At 41.7% G+C, this 18,826-nt stretch overlaps 1 protein-coding gene across 1 annotated transcript; it reads right to left on the reverse strand.

Moving 5' to 3' along the window:
- Positions 1 to 2,615: 2,615 nt before the first annotated feature.
- Positions 2,616 to 9,188, reverse strand: LOC108938395 (arginine and glutamate-rich protein 1-like). Its single transcript, XM_018758948.2, has 4 exons — positions 8,732 to 9,188; positions 6,842 to 7,067; positions 4,241 to 4,324; positions 2,616 to 3,791 (listed from the first exon to the last, which is right to left on the reverse strand). The coding sequence occupies exons 1-4, from the start codon at positions 9,091 to 9,093 to the stop codon at positions 3,627 to 3,629; spliced, it is 837 nt and encodes a 278-aa protein (XP_018614464.2). The 5' UTR covers positions 9,094 to 9,188; the 3' UTR covers positions 2,616 to 3,626.
- Between the last annotated feature and the right edge of the window lie 9,638 nt (positions 9,189 to 18,826).

Here is an 18,826-nt window from a genome sequence, read left to right on the forward strand (position 1 = left end):
GCCAGTTGAGTGACTCGCTCGAGGCATCAGAGAAGCGCAGCTCCGCAGCCAGTTTAACCAACATGTGGTGAAAGTGCAACCGAGCATAATAAATTACCGCGTTCCAAACTGCTTCGGTTACAGGATCGAAAGTAAGATCTGGGAAAAATGGTAGAACACGTAATTTAGAGAAATTTCGAAATGCAAATGTCGGAGAAAAGTGCTGCACCTAGAGTCTCTTTTTCTTTCCTATTCACATATAATACTCACTCACTGAATTACTGCTCACTTTCGCAAACCGCGCCTTGTCCTGGTCAGGGTCGCGGCGGTCCGCAATCACAAGGCTGGGTGGGGTTTCACACTGGACGGTACGCCAGTCCGTCGCAGGGTTTTTATAAAGTTTAATTTAAAGAAACTTCCATGAAAGTCGCATAAAAAAGAGTTTTCATTGTACTTAACATAGTTGAGCTGCATGACTGATTATGATACTGCAATAATCACACGTGTTGTCCTCCTCAACCCGCTCGCGTAAATCCATGTAATGACAGGATTGATAAGGAACGTTCATAGTTTAAAAGGTGGGGTTAGTAATTCGCTCCAGGTTCAACATGTCATATTAAGCATTACGAAGGATTGTTTCTCGAAAGGCAACAGTGCCGTCTAGTGGTCAGTTGTGAAGTCGACGGAGGAGCCCGGGGAAATTATTCATTTGAAGCCTGTGTGGTTAAACAACACAAAAAATAATGTACATTTCCAAAAGTTATAGCTACGTTTGTATTATATTGCGTATTATTCCAGTTAGGAATTCTTTTAAATTAATAAAATTACGTAAGTAATTTTCCTAGAATTGCTACTGTTACTACCACCATCACTAATGATTATTATCATCATTATTATAGTGATGGTGGTGGTAGCGTCCAGGAACGCTGCTACAACCAATCGGCATGCAGGAATTTGATATTCTCTTGGTCTTCCGACGCATTTCACTAGTTTCTCGAATGATCCCCCGGATCCAGATGACACGATTTTGATCTTGTTACCTCTCAGAGCGCTCAAACTAAGCTCAAGTCCGCCGCTGTGCCCCCAACATTGTGCACTGGTGCCTAACAAGAGGTCCGATTTCTTAGCAAAAGACGGTTCAATTCGGATACCGCGCGTGTTTCTACAGTATTTTGCGGGGTTGTTTTCACGTGGGGCTCCGAGTTTATCAGTACATCCACGCAAGCGCACCATCACTATACAGTATACACGCTACGTAACGTGGAAACTTTTTGTTACGCCGTTGCTGATTGATTCTTCTAGTAGGCATGAAATTAACACTTTTACCCCAAAACTATATAAGGCTGAATAGAAAAAAATAACTTCCTCTAGGTGTACATTTACGGGAAGCGAAACGGTTTTCGGTGCTGAAATCGTATTCGCGTCTATTCAGTAAGATAAATATTTATGCTCAGAGGCGAGACTTGGTGTTTGCACACAAAATAAGCTGTTAAAAATACTGAACGGTTCACATACTACTTCATACAGCCGTTGCACTGCTGATAAGTTAATATTCTTAACATTATTGCGCTCAGCTTAGGCTTAGTTGTATAGTATTATCCGTTATCATACAACCCGTTTATATCCTGTAATATTATTGCAACTCATTATTGAAATGTGTGCATAATTGAATATGTCGGGAATTCGAAGTAACGGGAGAGTAGAATACTAGGCTGTACCGTGTTTTATCATACCACAACCGCACTTCTTAGGCGCTCCTACCTTAAAGTGATAACAGCTGTAATAAAGTGGGCAACATCACATAGGATTTCATAGAGACTGAGCGTGTAAGACATTTACTCACATATCATATATGTGCAGTTGTTCGGCGACCCCGAAAAGTACACGTGTCAGTGGCGATTGGAGCCTCGGTTCTCCGTGTATACGTTTGGATGCTGTCTGTACCACACAGGCTGCTCGGATTCTAGAAGAAGGTGTGTACAAGGAGCTAGATCTTTCGATCTGCGCGCGCGCACACACACACACACACACACACCACTGGACAGCGCGATGACAAAGGGCGGGACGCTGCAGCGCTTTCCCACGTGGCTACTGGGGTGATGATTGTCAAAGGCACAAACAAACCGTAACCCCAGCTAATTTGTGCGAGGCAAGTTAAAGTATATCTTGGGGATTTTTGGATTAACTAAAGTTCCATCATCATTTCAGGCATACAATGTTTACAGTATAAAACAACAAAAAGGATTAAACCGTATGGGATATTTCACATACAGCGGATCTCCCTGGATAGCGGCGACGTGGACCGAACCGGCAAAGCGCTCCTTAACGCAGCACGTCATGTCCCCACACAATGTAAATGAAGTGGCACTGAAGCTCCTTCAGCCTTTAGAGACCAGTCTGCTAAGAGCGATGACCTTCAAGCTTGAGACCAACTTTTAATTATCACCGGATTAATACCATAAACGACGACATATTTACCTGGTGTGTAAAGCAATCATGTAAATGTTACAAAAATGTAAATGCGATCATGGAATGAAAACAAGGCAGCAGATCCTAAATCTCTGCCAAATTTGTCCCCATCGGGGTAGACAAATTTTATCAACTTAAAAAAAGATTACAAACATCTACAGTACATCTCAGGTGTTCACGAATCTTTTATTTTATATTCAGGCAGTAAAACAGGGATGAGCAGTACACCTTATGATTGTGTTTTAATAGTACACCATGGAAGGAAAAAAACTGTACAATGTCTGACTGTATCCACAAACCCCCCCTGTATCCGTCTGCAAGAAGGCACAACAGCCACACACACAGCCACACACACATCTCGCATAAACTTCCACACATCATATTCCCAATATAAACATGAAACTTGTTGACCTTACCTGCATTAAGGATAGTCTTTATAATCTTTTTGTTTTGAAAGCACTACATAAAAAAAGATTTTGACCCAAAACATTAACAACTTAAATGAGTTTTACTCCAAATAAACAGTGCAAAAGATCTTACCGTATCTGTGGATTCAGGAAAATCTTAGAGAGGATGTCACATCAGATTCAATATAATGAAGTATTACACAAGTCCTCCCCTCCTTGTACTCATTAGATTTCAGTTAAAAGATTACACTTTATGAAAATGTTTAAAAAAAATGTTCTAAGTCTTATTCTCGAACTATATTTAAAGCAGAGTATTTTAACAAAAGTACAGACGTCTGAGGAAGCCAAAGGGTTGTCTGCTGAGTGTAAGACAAGTCACTGGGCTTACATTTCATTCACCACTCCTTTGCCCCTTCTGTTCAATAAACTTGCATCTCCATCCTGCAAGACTCAATGTCATCAGGTTAAACAATAACCTATTTAAGATTCTGTCACCTGCATCTACACTGTGTTGTTTTAACAAAAGGATCCACTTGTGTATTGTAGTACCAGATAGGTGAAAGTTTTCTATCCAACAATTAAAAACAAAAATCAATGTAACATTAGTCATATAACAATGAGTTGGACATGTTCAAATTGAGTCAAGTTTTCTCTTAATCCATAACAATGTTGTGCACAGACCACCTGAGCAGTAAGAGCAAGCCAAGCTTTCCAGGGAACACTTCAACATGAAGCTACCAAACACGGGGCATGTGGTCCATGTCCAGGCTGTCAATCAGCAGCTTTCAATGAAAAGGACAGTTTGGGCCTGGACTTCCCTTTCCCTAGGATTATTTTCTGCTCTTCCTTCTGCTGGCGCTGTCTTTCCTGCTCTAATTTCATCCTCTCCTCATGAATTTTTCTCTGCTCTTCAACGATTTTCAACTGTTCCTCAGCCTAGAAAAAGACAACAAAATGGGTCAGACAAACAAAAAAGCACCAAATATTTCCATTGGTACTGTCCTATTCCGTAATACAAACAAAATAATCTACCTGCACAAAAAACCAAACCACTACTCACCACACACAGACGCACCATACTGACAAAACTACAACAGAACAGTTTCTCACCCATTTCAATTTTTATTATACATTTACTATTATCTTCTAATACTAAATACAACTGTACACAGTAAATCAAAGTATATCAGGCATACCAATTAAACTAGTTTCACTCTAGATCGCTTGAAAAACTCCTTAAAGCTAATGTTAAATCTTAAAATCTATTGGTACAAGCATATTACTAGACAGAAAAAAATAGAAAAGTTCAAAAATGGGCAGTTATGGCTGAATGGACACACTCAGCCCCCCCCTTCAAATACAGAACCTTTAAAAAGTGAACCTACCAGTTTGGCCTGAGCTTCAGCAATCTTACGGTTATTCTCTTCCAAGATTTTCTCCAGCTCCTCCCTTTTGGATTTTTCCTCCTCCTAGAGTGGTGACACGATGATATGTTATGACCATGCACGGGCTTCTACAGAAGGTCGCTCCTGCCTTCCTGTCCCTCACTGCTTAGCCCTGTCAGCTCTCACCTGATAAGCTACAGCAAGGGAGCCTTACCTCTAATCCTCACATTTAGCCTCCCCCTACCACAAACACAAAAAGATATACACACACCTTAACTTAGATACATACACACATTCACAGTCGGGTGCCAACCTGCACAAATTCCCCCATGCAAGTTCACAACTAACATGCATGCTCCTCTCTACCTCTCTCTATTTCACTCACACACATACACACATATATATATATACTGGGAAAAAATAAGAGAAGAAAGTAAGAGGGACAGAAACAAATATAATTTCCATCCTTTGGTGAGAGCAGGAAAAATAATCCTGAACAATATTTAACCAACTAGATCTAAGTCTTGTAACATACAGTAGCAATTCCAGGAAACACATTTGCCTAACTTTACAAAACTATGCAGACTTTTTTTTTTTTTTTTTAAAGAACTAACTGCTACTGAACACTACTTTTCAAAATTAATGAACTTATCAGTTTCTTAATAAAGTCAGAAACAACATTAACATATGTAGAAAGGGTGGAATATTTTTGGCTCACCAATGCACATATACCTACGCATTTTCGTTCCTGTGTACCTACAATTTCTTTAACTATGAGCATTAAAAGGTGAATATTTACTGTCTTGTCCAGTGTGTCCTGTAGAGAGAGAAGTGCTTCTTGGGCCGCCAAACTCACCAGCTTCCTCTTTACAACTGATCTGTATGGTTAGCAGGTGCAATACGACTGCGTCTGCAGCCCAGCTTGCCACCCTTTAATGACTTTTTCCACAAGAAACATACAATGTAGTACAGTGGCAGTTTGGTAGCAGGTCAGCAGCCGAGCTGAGGACTGCAGACAACGCAGCCATCGCGGTTGAGGAAGAACAAAAATGTATCAAAATTTAAATCCTATAGCAAACAGTTCATAAGAAAATAAAAGTACATGTGACCTTGTTAGTTGGAAAAAAGATACAAGGTTAATCCAGAAACGATGGTCTTGTATACCAGGAACAGGAATAGAAATTTATACAATGGTACCTACATTTGTGCTTCCCAGTATTTGTGGAGTGACATGATAACACTGCAAAGCATACTATATAAATAATGAAAAAAAAAAACTAAACTGCTAAATGGAGATTAGGGTAATTTAGACTTTTCATGACTAGTTGTAATAACTTGTCTTACAATATAAACCGCTTGAGTAGTGTGATACAGCACTACCATCGACAAATACTGTCAAATTCAATTTGGTTCCTGTGTGGAATGTAAAATACTGTAAGGATAAAGCAGTATTGCTCTATGGATAAATCTTCAGCCAATCAGCTTCTCCAAAGACAAAAGTTTTAAAGCTAAACTGATCTGTGAAATTCTTAAAACATAAGTGTGTACTTAACATACCATCCGCCAAAGCAATCACTAGAGAAGAAAATGCTGAAATATGGAAGATCTCTTATAGTAAACGGTGCTGCTATGCTTCTGTTGGTAAACGATAAATACGTTAAACCGGCACTGAGTACACAGAACTATCTGGGAGTGACGCTTTAAAGTACAAGAGGATTTGCATCCCTGGGGGTGTCCTTAAGGTATTTTAGAGAGAACCTAAACAATGAAAGAATATTAGACAAAAGATGAAACTGTATCTGTAGTAAACATGTATGGACAACAAAAAGTGTAGTAAAAAACGTTATTTTGCAAATGGAATTTATTTTGGACTTTTAACTATTACAATGATACAAATTTAAACAAAAGAAAGGGGGGAAGTATGGATTAGGGAGGAAACTGACATGTCAATAACACAGCCATGGCAAAAGTTTCACATGAAACTGGAAATGTGATCTAGATCAAGTGGTTCTCCACCCTGGTCCTTCCTCTATGTTTTTGAACTAATGTCTTAATTAGGTTTCATTGAGCTGTTAATTTAATAAATGGCATGCCTGAAAACATGTTAAAAGTGTGAGCTGAGGACTGTAACAATTAGTGTTACAATATTCTTGAATCATCTTTCCCGTAACAGTTTTTACTTCCAAAGCCATTTTAATGACAGAAAATGTCTCAAGTGAGCAGTGTAAAAAACTTGGAACATCCAAGGGTGCAAAGACAAGGATTAAGAACCACGCCTAGCTGTATATGTATCCCTTCTCTGAGATGTACGTCACTTTGGAGAAAAGCGTTTGCTAAATGAATAAATGCAAATGTAAAAACAACGGAATACTTCACTAAGCAAACAACCTCTTCTCCCAAGCCTGATGCCTGGCAATAAATCCCAGGGCTGAACTTATTCAGCAGCTGGTTTAGAAAGCAGCTGCTTCCCTCTGAGGTCTCTAACACAGAAATAAGCTGCAGTGACGATGCAGACCCATCTCACCCCCCAGTTACTCCCCTGTGAAAGTTTTGCCATGGGACTCCCCTGGGGGGCCTGTGTTCCCCACGACCAAGCGTTACCTCTCTGGCCTTTTGAGCAGCAAGCTCTGCCTGGCGCTGGCGTTCCAGCTCCTCCAGTAGCTGTCTCTCCATGATGCGCTTTGCTTCTTCCACACGCCGCAGCACCTCCCGCTCAATCTCATCTTTTCGCTTCTCCAGCTCCTCCTCAACACGCTTGGCTACCAGCTCCTCCACGCGGCGCGCTGTCTCCTCTTCGATCAGCTTCTCTTCAATCTCCTGCTGGCGTCTGGAGAAAAAAAAAAAATGAACAAGCAGTGAGTATAAAATTCATTTTACACCAATCAAATAATTGTTAGAATGATACTAAGATACTGGCAAAAACACTGACCTAATCATTCAAATCACTACTTACTACAAAAGAGACTTGTATGAATTTGGTATTCATCTCAAAATAAAACTGTGTTCCTGACTATACAGGCGGTAAGAGGTGGAGACTCTTCTGCATGTCAGAAAGTGATGTTCTGCAATTAAGAAACGTATCAAGTTTAAGGAAATATGTGACATTAATTATGAAACACTTAAGCAGGAAAATCTTTTGCAAGTATGCATGACTAAAATCACTGACTAAAAAGGTCCCCAGGGTAACATGAATTAAAGACGCAGTTACCCTTGCATCAAAAACCTACAGAGATGCATTTTCGGTAACTTTGTTACACAAGTGTGTGTTTTATATTATTTAAAATTTTTCTTAGATAATATTAAATCAAAAACAACTGAGACAACTATCAAATAGTTATGAATAGTTGTAGCACAAGATAAATACCAAAAGGAAACAATCATGCTATATACCATGCCATCATCCTCCTCCAAGCATCATTTTGCTATTTGTCTATGCTTTGCATCCAGCCTACGTACTACTACTGTCTAGTTTCGTGTGGTTTCAAACAAAGTTTGAATACATAAAGCAACTTTTTACATTTCCTGTTTATTCATCACAAATGCCTACGATGGAGAAGCAAAGGAACACCTAGCAAATATAATGGAAGTTCAATAGGGGTGCCTTGCAATGGACTGGCGTCCCGTCCCGAGTGTGTCCCCTCCCCCTCCAGCCTTGTGCCCTGTGTTGCCAGGTTAGGCTCCGGCTCATCGCGACCCCGCTTGGGACAAGCGGTTTCAGACAATGCGTGTGTAGGTCTATATACTTACGTAATTTTATTTCACAGTGGTCCATATTATGGCATTTTCCATTATTACAATGGGAAAACGCACTGTTTTTTCTATACATTGTATTTTTTTAACCCATAGTAGTACTATTATATATGAAAGGGGCTCCTTGAAACTGCAAAATGACAAATCCAAGATTCCAAGGGCCTAACTTCGTCACCTGCACGTCACGTTGCTCCATGGCCGAAAGAGACTCACTAAAAATGGTGAGATCTTGGTCATGGGATAGGAGAGCCGAAAAGGTACGGTGTGTCTGTACACTAGGTAGGTAAAGGCCTTACTGAAAGACTGGCAAAACTCCATACAATGTTTCTACCAGTCAACTGCAAGAGGAAACATGTTGTTGATCTACCTACCACTTCTTGCAGCATCACTACGAGGAAGCCTCTCTCTCTCTCTCTCTTGCATAACACTAGCCCAACCACTCCAGTTCGAAAGGGACCGTTACATTATTTAGAGATTCTTGTACTAGGAATGGATTATTATTTTCACCGAGACGCCCGAGGCGAGGAAAAAAAAAGCGTCAGCCTGCGTAGCAGGGCGAGTGGCAAGACGTGATTCAGGGGCGGGCGCGCGCGCGCATTTGGCTGCACGGACCGTACTCGCGCGTGCAGCGATGCCACCGACCGGCCGGTTTCGCATGATTTACATGATGATTCCACGTAACCCGAAACTGCCCGCCGCTGTGTTTAGCAACAACCAACGCAACTGTGCTCTCTCACTTACATTTTCCTCTGTCTCTCGAGCTCGGTTTTCTTCTCCTCCTCTTCTTTCTTATGTTTTTCGTCAAGAGCGCTTCTCTTGCTCAGCGTACGCCCGAATATATCGATCCTCTCCGGAGGCGACAGAGCTCTTTCCCGCTCTCTCTCTCGCTCCCTCCTGGACGTGGTGGTCGTAGTAGTAGTAGTAGTAGTCGTAGTCGAGTGTGACCGGGATCGCGAGTCCCGCCGCCGGTTTCTCTTTGCCTCACGAGACTTCGAGCGCTTTTTAGTCCTGTCTCGCGACCGGGAGCGGCTCCGTTTCTTACTGTGCTTGCTGCTTTTTGAACGCTTGGAGCGCGATGAACTGCGACTACGAGAACGACCCATTATTACCGCCGCTTAATCGCACACTACATTCCCACTACTTACTTGGGGGAATAAAAGCAAGATGGCGACTTCCTCTCTTTTCCCAGCATGCTCTACGTTCAAGATTTCCCGACGCTTCCGGTTGTTTAGTACTTAGTATAGCTACTTAGTATTAGTAGTATGATTTCAAGTACAACACAGGCAAAGAAAACGAATACAAGTGTATATAAGAGCACAACTTAGGTGTGTAGTCGCAGTTCTCAATCAAATAAAAGTTGTTTTTGGAATCTGGAGACTCTAAAACGTTTTTATACCGATTATCAACAATTTCACATTTGCATCATTTCTTGAATTTCTTGCGAAATAATACATTCAATCAATATAATATTCTGGCCGTTATTTGACATCCATTGTACGCAGTACACAGTAACCCTTGCCGTTATTTATTCTTCTGTGGTCACGAGAGATATATTATATTGAATTCCCATTAGGTGCAGTGGCGCAGTGGGTTGGACCACAGTCCTGCTTTCCGGTGGGTCTGGGGTTCGAGTCCCGCTTGGGGTGCCTTGCGATGGACTGGCGTTCCGTCCTGGGTATGTCCCCTCCCCCTCCGGCCTTACGCCCTGTGTGTCACCGGGTAGGCTCCGGTTCCCCGTGACCCCGTATGGGACAAGCGGTTCTGAAAATGTGTGTGTGTGAATTCCCATTATTGTTTTGTATGAACTTTCTTTCATTTCCAGTTGTCTCTCAAATTCTGGAATAATATCTTAGTATTGGAACGTAAACAAACTTAATAAGTGCCTATTAAATTTTAATCACCGTCCCGGCTGGTGGACTATAAAGTACCCATCTTGGGTGCGTTTAAGATGGGAAAACATTAGCTGTAATTATGAAAAGTGTGTGATCCACACTACAGGAAAATAAATGAAAGGGACAGTAAATGATCTGAACATCTCATAAACCTTTTTGGTTGACTGAAGGTTACTCGTCTCTGAATAAAGTAATGGCATAACTGTGTTTTAAATGCAAACTCTTAAACGGCAGTCAATTTTACAACTCTGGGGGGAAACAGTACTAATTTATTGTCTGTATGAGAGCAGCAGTGTTATGCTGAGTTTGATGTTTTTTTGCTGTATGCCTCACTCACAGAACAACATTATGGGATGTTAACCATTAGATCCAGTGTGGTATAAAGAAAAAAAAAAACACACACACAATTTAAATCTTAATGAACTGCCAACAGATTACTGATTCAGCACATTGACCTGGGTAGTGTGTTAGTATAGTTCTTCAGTGTGATAGTAAATGGATAAATGGAACTGCAGTGACCCTGCAGAGTTACGCAAAAGTGTTCCTGGTTGTAATTTTGTTAAGATTTTTCTGTATTGTAAGGTGGTGGTGAGCATGGAGAGAGTGACTTGTGTTTGACTTTAGGCTGTAATTCATTTATTGTGGACATGTCTATGTACACATTTACATTTGTTCATTTAGCTAATGCTTTTCTCTAAAGCAACTGCAGTGTTAAGGTATTTTACGATTATTTACCCATTTCTACAGCTGGGTTATTTTACTGGAGCAATTTAGGGTAAGTACCTTGCTCAGGGATACTACAGCTAGAGGTGAGGCTTGAACCTGTACCTTTTGGGTGCAAAGGCAATAGCACTAACCACTACAGTACCAGCTACTGCCAACTGTATATAACAAAGTCACAATCTTTTCAGCTTTTTCCAACTTTCTCACACAGTATAACTTTCATACTAAAAATCGCTAGCTATTTTGGTGATCAGTGTTCTTTCTTAGTGCTGTAGAGGGTACTATTAAGCCATATAACCATTCCTTATTATGTCTCTGTAACTTTTACACACCTACACATATATACAGGTAGTTTTTAGATTAATAAATTTTGCGGAAAAGCAGTTTTATTAATCTGTAAATGTTTAAGTTGAACATCCTTAAATGGTGCATTAAAGATTAAAATCCTTAAATGGTGCAAGGGTACACACACACACACTTTCAGAACCGCTTGTCCCATACAGGGTCGCAGGGAACCGGAGCCTAACCCGGCAACACAGGGCGTAAGGCCGAAGGGGGAGGGGACACACCCAGGACGGGACGCCAGTCCGTCGCAAGGCACCCCAAGTGGGACTCGGACCCCAGACCCACTGGAGAGCAGGACTGTGGTCCAACCCACTGCGCCACTGTGCCACCACGCCCCCCCGGTGCAAGGGTAATGTACACCTAACTGAATTACATATTGAACATGGATAAAACATAAATATGCATTGTATATATTTAGTCACTTTCTAGCCATTGCATATTTACTTTTACATTTCCCTTTATTCAATTTGAAGATACCTTTCTCCAAAGTGACATACAACACAGAGTAATCAAGCATGTCTTGCACAACAGGTGAAAAATGGCAGCCACAAATGTGATTGTCGAAACAGTTAGTTATCTTGATTCCACTCTCTTTTTTTTTAATCACGCACATTATACAAGTAGCTGCTTATAGGAAATAGCTTCACCAGTTAATACTCACACACACACACTTTCTGAACCGCTTGTCCCATACAGGTTCGTGGGGAACCAGTGCTTAACCCAGCAACTCAGGGCGTAAGGAACACACCCAGGACAGGACGCCAGTCCATCGCAAGGCACCCCAAGTGAGATTCAAACCCCAGACCCACTGGAGAGCAGGACCTGGTGCAACCTACTGTGCCACTGCACCCCCCCCAGTTAATACTACACTCACCAATAGCTTAGTCCACACTAAACATAAACTCAAGTCAGATATCATATTTACCTCTTCCAGCAACTGTTAAAGCTGGAAATTCTAAAAGACAAAATTACCTTTCAGTTGTTTTTGGTTTTCACTTCGAGCCATATCAGAAAACTATGGGAAATGGAAAAGTATAACTGAGAGACACCAACCGAAACTCTTCTCAGAATTACACTTCTAAATATAAGCATCATGTGCAATGTGGACATCCTGACCTATATAGTATGTGTGTGGCTATTCAGACCTCTTCAGTGTCTCTGCGGCCTGACCTCAGCAGCTGTGCATTGGCCAGCAGGTAGCACAGTGCTTAGATCCATTTTCTTCTTATTCGAAGGTCCTTTATTGGAATCACAGCCCTGCTGCAGTACTTTGAACATGGTACCTACTCTAAAGGGCTCCAGTAAGAATTTCCAGCTATACAAATGGCTGAGTAATTGAAAGTAGCTCTTTTTACACATCTCATGTTCACAAAGAACTGCTGAATCCCTGTCAGCATTAACAAAGAGTCTCTGAGCACATCTCTTTTGGACCCGCTTCTCTCTTGGTCTCCTATCTGCTCTTGAAACCTTTACTGCGTTTTCTATTTAAAAAAAAAAAAAAAAACTCCCCATCATTTCTATGTGCAGCTACTCATGTAAAGTATACTGGTTAAACGGCAGTATTTGATGAATTTACTTCTTTGTGAAATGTGTATCTGTATATGTCCAACTGTTGGTGAAATGCACTTTTGTTTCCTCTGAGCTGTACGCAGCTTTGGAGAAAAGTTTCTGCTAAATGAATCAATGATGTACGTTTCCTTGGTCGAAAGCATTGGCTAAATTAGGAGCAATATGAGTAAGTACAGCTGATCACCTACAGTGTGTGTATACGCTCCGGGTGTGTAGCGGGCGGTGCTTAGTGCCTTACCGACAGTGTTACTCAGTGCGGTGGGGCACACTTTACTGTGTGTAACTCTGTCTTCTCTTGTTTTACTCCAGCGCCCTGGACAGAAGGGAATCTGCCCTTCCTGTGTTCCTGCCTGGAATTGTGCGGCTTCCTGTGCCGGCGCTTGCTATCAGCCACGGATCTTTTTCTCTCACTGTTGGGAACAGAAGTCTCGAGTGTGCCGCTTGTTTTAAAGAAGTTGGCTGTTCCGAAGGCTCTTCCCAGGCAGAGTGGAGCCGCAGCGATCGAGGCCTTTCTCTGTCTTTTGTTTTGTTTGCGTTTGTTTTTCACATGGGGCCATTCGCAAATCTGGCTCATTGAATTAGTTCCACTTTTTTTCACAATAGCCTTTTGTAACGCTGTCTAAACAGCTCAATATTGCAACAGCTTTACAAGCATGATTGACTAAAGAACACGTAAGTAAATATCGAGTCAAACACACTGTCCAAAACCGCTTGTCCCCAGTGAGGTCGTGGCAAACCGAAGCCTAACCCAGCAACACAGGACGCAAGGATGGAGGGGGGAGGGGACACAGCCAGGATGGGATGCCAGTCCATTGCAAGACACCCCAAGCGGGATGCAAACCCCAGACCCACCAGAGAGCAGGACCCAGCCAAACCTGCTGTGCCACCGCATCCCCCTGTAAACGTGAACTTTTTTAAGGTAAAACATTAGCACAATTTCTGATTTACGGTGCAGAAAAAATAGTAATGTTGGTGGTTTTCTGTGTGTTAAGCCTGCCAAGCTTTTGTTATCTACTTACTCTGTGTGCATTTCCACTTATTCATGACCTTTTCCTCACACATTTTAATATAGCAGACAGTCTTATGTACACATCCAGTTATACCAAAGAGACAAACCATAGCCCAGCATAAAAACTGCAGTCATAACCATTGTGAAACATTGTCCCATTTTTTCATCTTCTTATAAATTAAAGAAAAACAGAACAATATACGAAAAACAGACAGTATATATACATATGTGTATATGTGAGTATACATTGTGTGTGTGTGTGTGTGTGTGTGTTGTAGAGGGTTTTTTTTGTTTGTTTGTTTTGCCTTTTTTTGCATGGGACCTTCCCCTATGAAGGCTGAGTGTATATAGATTTATACAGAAAAACTGACAACATGTCAATATGGGACAGACCTTGGTACTCACTGCAAAGAAAACTTATCTCTAGGAATGGTATATATCAAGCAACAGCAGAAACCAGACTACACTGAATACACACACACACACTTTCAGAACCGCTTGTCCCATACGGGGTCGCGGGAAACCGGAGCCTAACCCGGCAACACAGGGCGTAAGGCCAGAGGGGGAGGAGACATACCCAGGACGGGACGCCAGTCTGTCGCAAGGCACCCCAAGCAGGACTCGAACCCAAGACCCACTGGAGAGCAGGACTGTGGTCCAACCCACTGCGCCACCGCACCCCCTACGCTGAATATTTATGCTGAATTATTTAGTTCATATCTTTGTCCAAGTCCACTTGTTATAATATACTGTTCTAAACTACTTGCAATTATTTTCCTATTTGTACATCGGGGTAATTTTTCACTATAGCAGTTCAGGATAAATGCATTGATCTAGGCTACAACAGCATGTGTGGGAATTCATACTCGTACCCTTCAGATTGTAAAGCAGCAAAGCCTGTAAAAGCAAACATTTTTTGGAACTGATACAGGGAGGAAATGTTTACAGTTTCCTGCTTTAACTTTCTGTATCTTTATTCTATTAAATTGTTCTCTTTAACTTCTTTGACATGGTTCTCTGATGATGTAAAACAAAAAAAAAAAAGAAATCCTGGTTGTGCCATTCTAGTTGAGGGTAAATGCTGGTCTACAGTCAGCTTTTTATTTAACTGTTAAAATCAGAGAAGACACCATAGACCTTGAATGCTAAGGTATGCTTGGTTTTTATGTTTTAACTTGAGAAAAAAAGAGAAAAGCCCCTTTCTCCTTGTTTGTATGTGAGGTTGAAGTCAGTAGTTTGTCCAATCCTGCTGCATGGATGACACAGATGTTTTCTCTATGATTGGAACACATTTTTTGAGACAATAAGAAAAGATCAGAAGACAATTGTTGCTGAAATAACTAATCCCTGCAGCTGCCATGTGGATTCCGCCTACATGGTATAATAACCCTTGGCTGAGTATGAACTGAAACCTCTGTCCTTTAACAAATACAGTGCAGGCAAGGGAGCCTTATGGGGTGACACCCTTGCACTTCCTGACGATGGGGGTTGACCACTATAGAGCAAAACAGACTTCCAGAAGCAGCCAAGAGAAACAAATTGGTTATCTTACTATTTTAAACAGTCATTTTCTGTGCAAAGGGGGGTGTGGTGGCACAACAGGTTTGGCCAGGTCCCACTTTCTGGCCGGTCTGGGGTTTGAGTCCTGCTTGGGGTGCCTTGCAATAAACTAGCGTCCCCTCCCCCTCCTACCCTGCACCTTGTGTTGCCAGATTAGGCTCCAGCTTGCCGTGACCCTGCTTGGGTTAAGTGGCTTCAGCCCGTGTGTGTGAGTTAGAGTTGTAGAAAACTTCATGCATATTGTGGTATATACCATGCTCTGTGACACAGTTCTTGTAAAAATTCTGTATATTAACTTCAATTGATTTATATACATGGTTTACTTAAGAAAAGTATGTGCGCTGAAATAAATATGAGTATAAAAGCATGTGCGTGAGGGCAACACATGAAAGGAGCCCTATCTCACTAATAGAGACATGGTGCACTGCATGGTAGGTCCTGACCTGTTGTATGGGTGTAGGTTCAAGTCCAGTTTAGGTTGTGCCGAGCTTGCACCCTGCAGACATGCACAGAAGAAGGCGCTAGTAACCCACTTCTGGTTCTCCCCCTTACATAGAAATCCATGCATGTGTCTGCAATGAGTTGGATTCACCTCGATGGCACTTCCATCCATCCATGTTGCTAATGTGTACAAATAAACAGCGTGTGTTGTCCCATCAGAGTCGGGGTAGACAGTTTCTTTTGGGAAAGCAAGTAAACCACAGCTGGCCTCATGAGTTTAGCCTTGTGAGATTCTAGTGTTTTCTATGCTAGTTTTTTTGCAAGATTACCACAATTATAGTTTTTGACAGATCTCAGTTAAATCCATTTCAAATTCATTTGTTTGAAAATGCAATTGATTTAATATATCAGTTGTAATCAGGCGGGGGTGCGGTGGTGCAGTGGTGCAGTGGGTTGGACCACAGTCCTGCTCTCCGGTGGGTCTAGGGTTCGAGTCCTGCTTGGGGTGCCTTGCGACGGACTGGCGTCCTGTCCTGGGTGTGTCCCCTCCAGCGCCCTGTGTTGCCGGGTTAGGCTCCGGTTCCCCGTGACCCTGTATGGGACAAGCAGTTCTGAAAATGTGTGTGTGTGTGTTGTAATCAGTGCACACATGCATGGGTATTTTTAGAGCAAGGTGCATATATAATTTTAAAACCCTAACTCAAAGAGTCTGAAAAATATATTTTAAAATCCAGAGTTATTAAAAGGAAATATGCTATCGTTACTCCTTTAATTATACAGAGCAGCTGGAAGCTGAATGACTAATTTGATTAAATTTCTCATACCAAGGCAACTGAATGATGTTTTTATTTATTTTTTTTTTTTGAAATTTTGTTCTTTTTATCTTCTGACTGGTCGATTAGAAATGTGATTATTTAGCTTTTTCTAATCTACATTCCTGTAGTTCCAGCATTCCCACGGAACAAAAAGCACTTTTTTGGATCAAGATATTACCGCCTAAAGTAATTAATTGGGTAGCTGGCAATGAATTTTGCTTTTTAGTATTGGTATGTTATTATTGTCTGAAACAATCTCTCAGAAGCAAAATGTGTGGTACACATTACTGCTCCTGCGCCATGGTATTCTAAACAACATGTGCACTATATCTCACAGGTGTTCCAGGCTATTAGAAATTTGTGAAAGATGTTTTGCCCCTCTGCCAGACTTGCTGAAGTTCCTGTTTTGCCAAAATATATTAGTGTCTGGAGCGATAAGATCCTGTTCACAGGCCTGGTGCACTTATCACAGCCTTCCTTACCTACTCAAATGGTTTCCCCCTTTACTCTTCGCCTTCACACATTCCACGAGCATATAGCCAGAACTTTGCACATATTTTGAACGATCCCATAGCAGCGTGTGTTTTGAGATAAGGCAGTTCCTTTTTTTGTTACTTAGTGATTTTTAATAAGTCAACATTACAAAGAGAGCTGTTATTTTTTTTCTAATTTAAATATACAAGAATTTAGTTGCATCCGGTTCCCAGCAGTTTTTGATGTAAGATTATCTTCCTTCGCTGGGGATTAGTCACACGCTGTATGTGAGAGCCTGTCCGAGGGGGTTCACATGCCCGCCACTTCCTCAGGGCTTGTGCTGCTACTCACGCGGGTTGCGCTCCATGGTGCTCAGCACACATGGTTGCAGTGCTCGTGACTGTAAATATCTTAACTGTCAATATGAGCTGAATAATTGAAACCCCTGAGGCCTGCCTATTTCTCAGAAGCTGTTATGGATTTGTAGCCTTGTAGCTATTTGTAAATCTGTGTTCTTCACAACTTTAGGATGCTAAACTAATGTCGACACAGCGTTTCACTTTTAAGCACTTTTGTAAAGTGCTCATCTTAAGTCGCCTTGGAAACAGGAACAGCAAAATAATTGAGGCTGACACATCTAGGGACTTTAATTCACATTCATGCATCGGGGTTTTACATCCCGCATTCATTTTCATCTATTCATTTAGCTGATGTTTTTCTGCAGAGTGACTTACACTACTGTATTGCAATGTCTTTTACGCTTACTCACATGGACAGCAAGAGTGTAAAAGGCTTTCAAGGTAGCTGCTTTCAAATTCATTCCAGCCTTTCATCGTGAGGCCATATACTGGATTTGGCATTGGTGAACAGTGTGAAAACCTGACTATGCGCTGCATTTACTCATTTACACACCTGAGTAATTTTCACTAGAGCGGTTTGGGGTAAGTACCTTGCTCAAGGGTACTACAGCTGAAGGAACCTGCAACCTCCAAGCTCATAGGCAGCTGTAGCTCTAACCACTGCGTTACCTGCTGCCTCCATTTTCATTTTATTAAAGCATCATTAGACACTGAAATGACATATCAATGTGGAAAATATGTAAAAAAAAAAAAAAAAGGAAGACATGTAACAAACTGAAACTGTTTATTATTATTATTAGGGAGGCGCGGTGGCGCAGCGGGCTTGGCCGGGTCCTGTTCTCTGGCAGGTCTGGGGTTCCAGTCCCGCTTCGGGTGCCTTGTGATGGATTGGTGTCCCATCCTGGGTGTGTCCCCTTCCCCTCCAGCCTTACTCCCTGTGTTGCGGGGTTAGGCTCCAGCTCACCGCGGCCCCGCTTGGGACAAGAGGCTTCGGCTAGTGTGTGTGATCATCATCAATAATAATAATAATACTGACGGACAGTTGCTGTGAGAGTTCTGCAGAGGATTTTGACAGGTATTTCCTAAAGCTGTTATTTGTTTTCTGGTTTTGGGCATAAAGGGATTTAACACGCCTGAGACATAAGTATTAAAAATGCAATTTAAATGTAAAAGATGATATGATAAAGCTTATTGCTCACATTTATAATGATGTACAGGCCTCTATGGCACTGGAACTGTCGACTGAAATGACTGAGAGCCCTTTTCTGCTGGACCGCAATGATGAACTGTTGCTATAGCTCTAGGCAGGTTGTCTTAAGCGTGTTCGAGGAACATCGATATAGCCATCGTGTCCAGGAAAAATGTTACGAAAGTAACGTCTTCGATTGTGAATTATGGAGCAATGAATCATTCGCAGTGGGCCAAGGTAGGTGAAGGTTGGAGAAATCAGCGCCAGTAAGAATTATTTCCCATCATCCTCTGTTACTGGATTTGTACAGTGCAGCGTTACCGCTTTCTTGTCTTTTCTTCCACAGATGACAGCGCAGTAGAGCTTTTTCCACTGACGGGAATCAGTGAATTAAGAGTGGGGGAAAAATCCATCTTATGTACTGCAAAATATACACGTTTAAGTGCTTCGATAAAATGTG

Source organism: Scleropages formosus, chromosome 12 (assembly GCF_900964775.1).
Source record: "Scleropages formosus chromosome 12, fSclFor1.1, whole genome shotgun sequence".
NCBI lineage: Eukaryota > Metazoa > Chordata > Actinopteri > Osteoglossiformes > Osteoglossidae > Scleropages > Scleropages formosus.

Coding starts and splice junctions, on each gene's coding strand:
- LOC108938395 (XM_018758948.2), bottom strand. CDS start 9,093: ATGGGTCGTTCTCGTAGTCGCAGTTCATCGCGCTCCAAGCGTTCAAAA. Junction 7,068..8,731: donor CTCGAGAGACAGAGGAAAAT/GTAAGTGAGAGA, acceptor TTTTTTCTCCAG/ACGCCAGCAGGAGATTGAAG. Junction 4,325..6,841: donor CTGCTCAAAAGGCCAGAGAG/GTAACGCTTGGT, acceptor TCACCACTCTAG/GAGGAGGAAAAATCCAAAAG.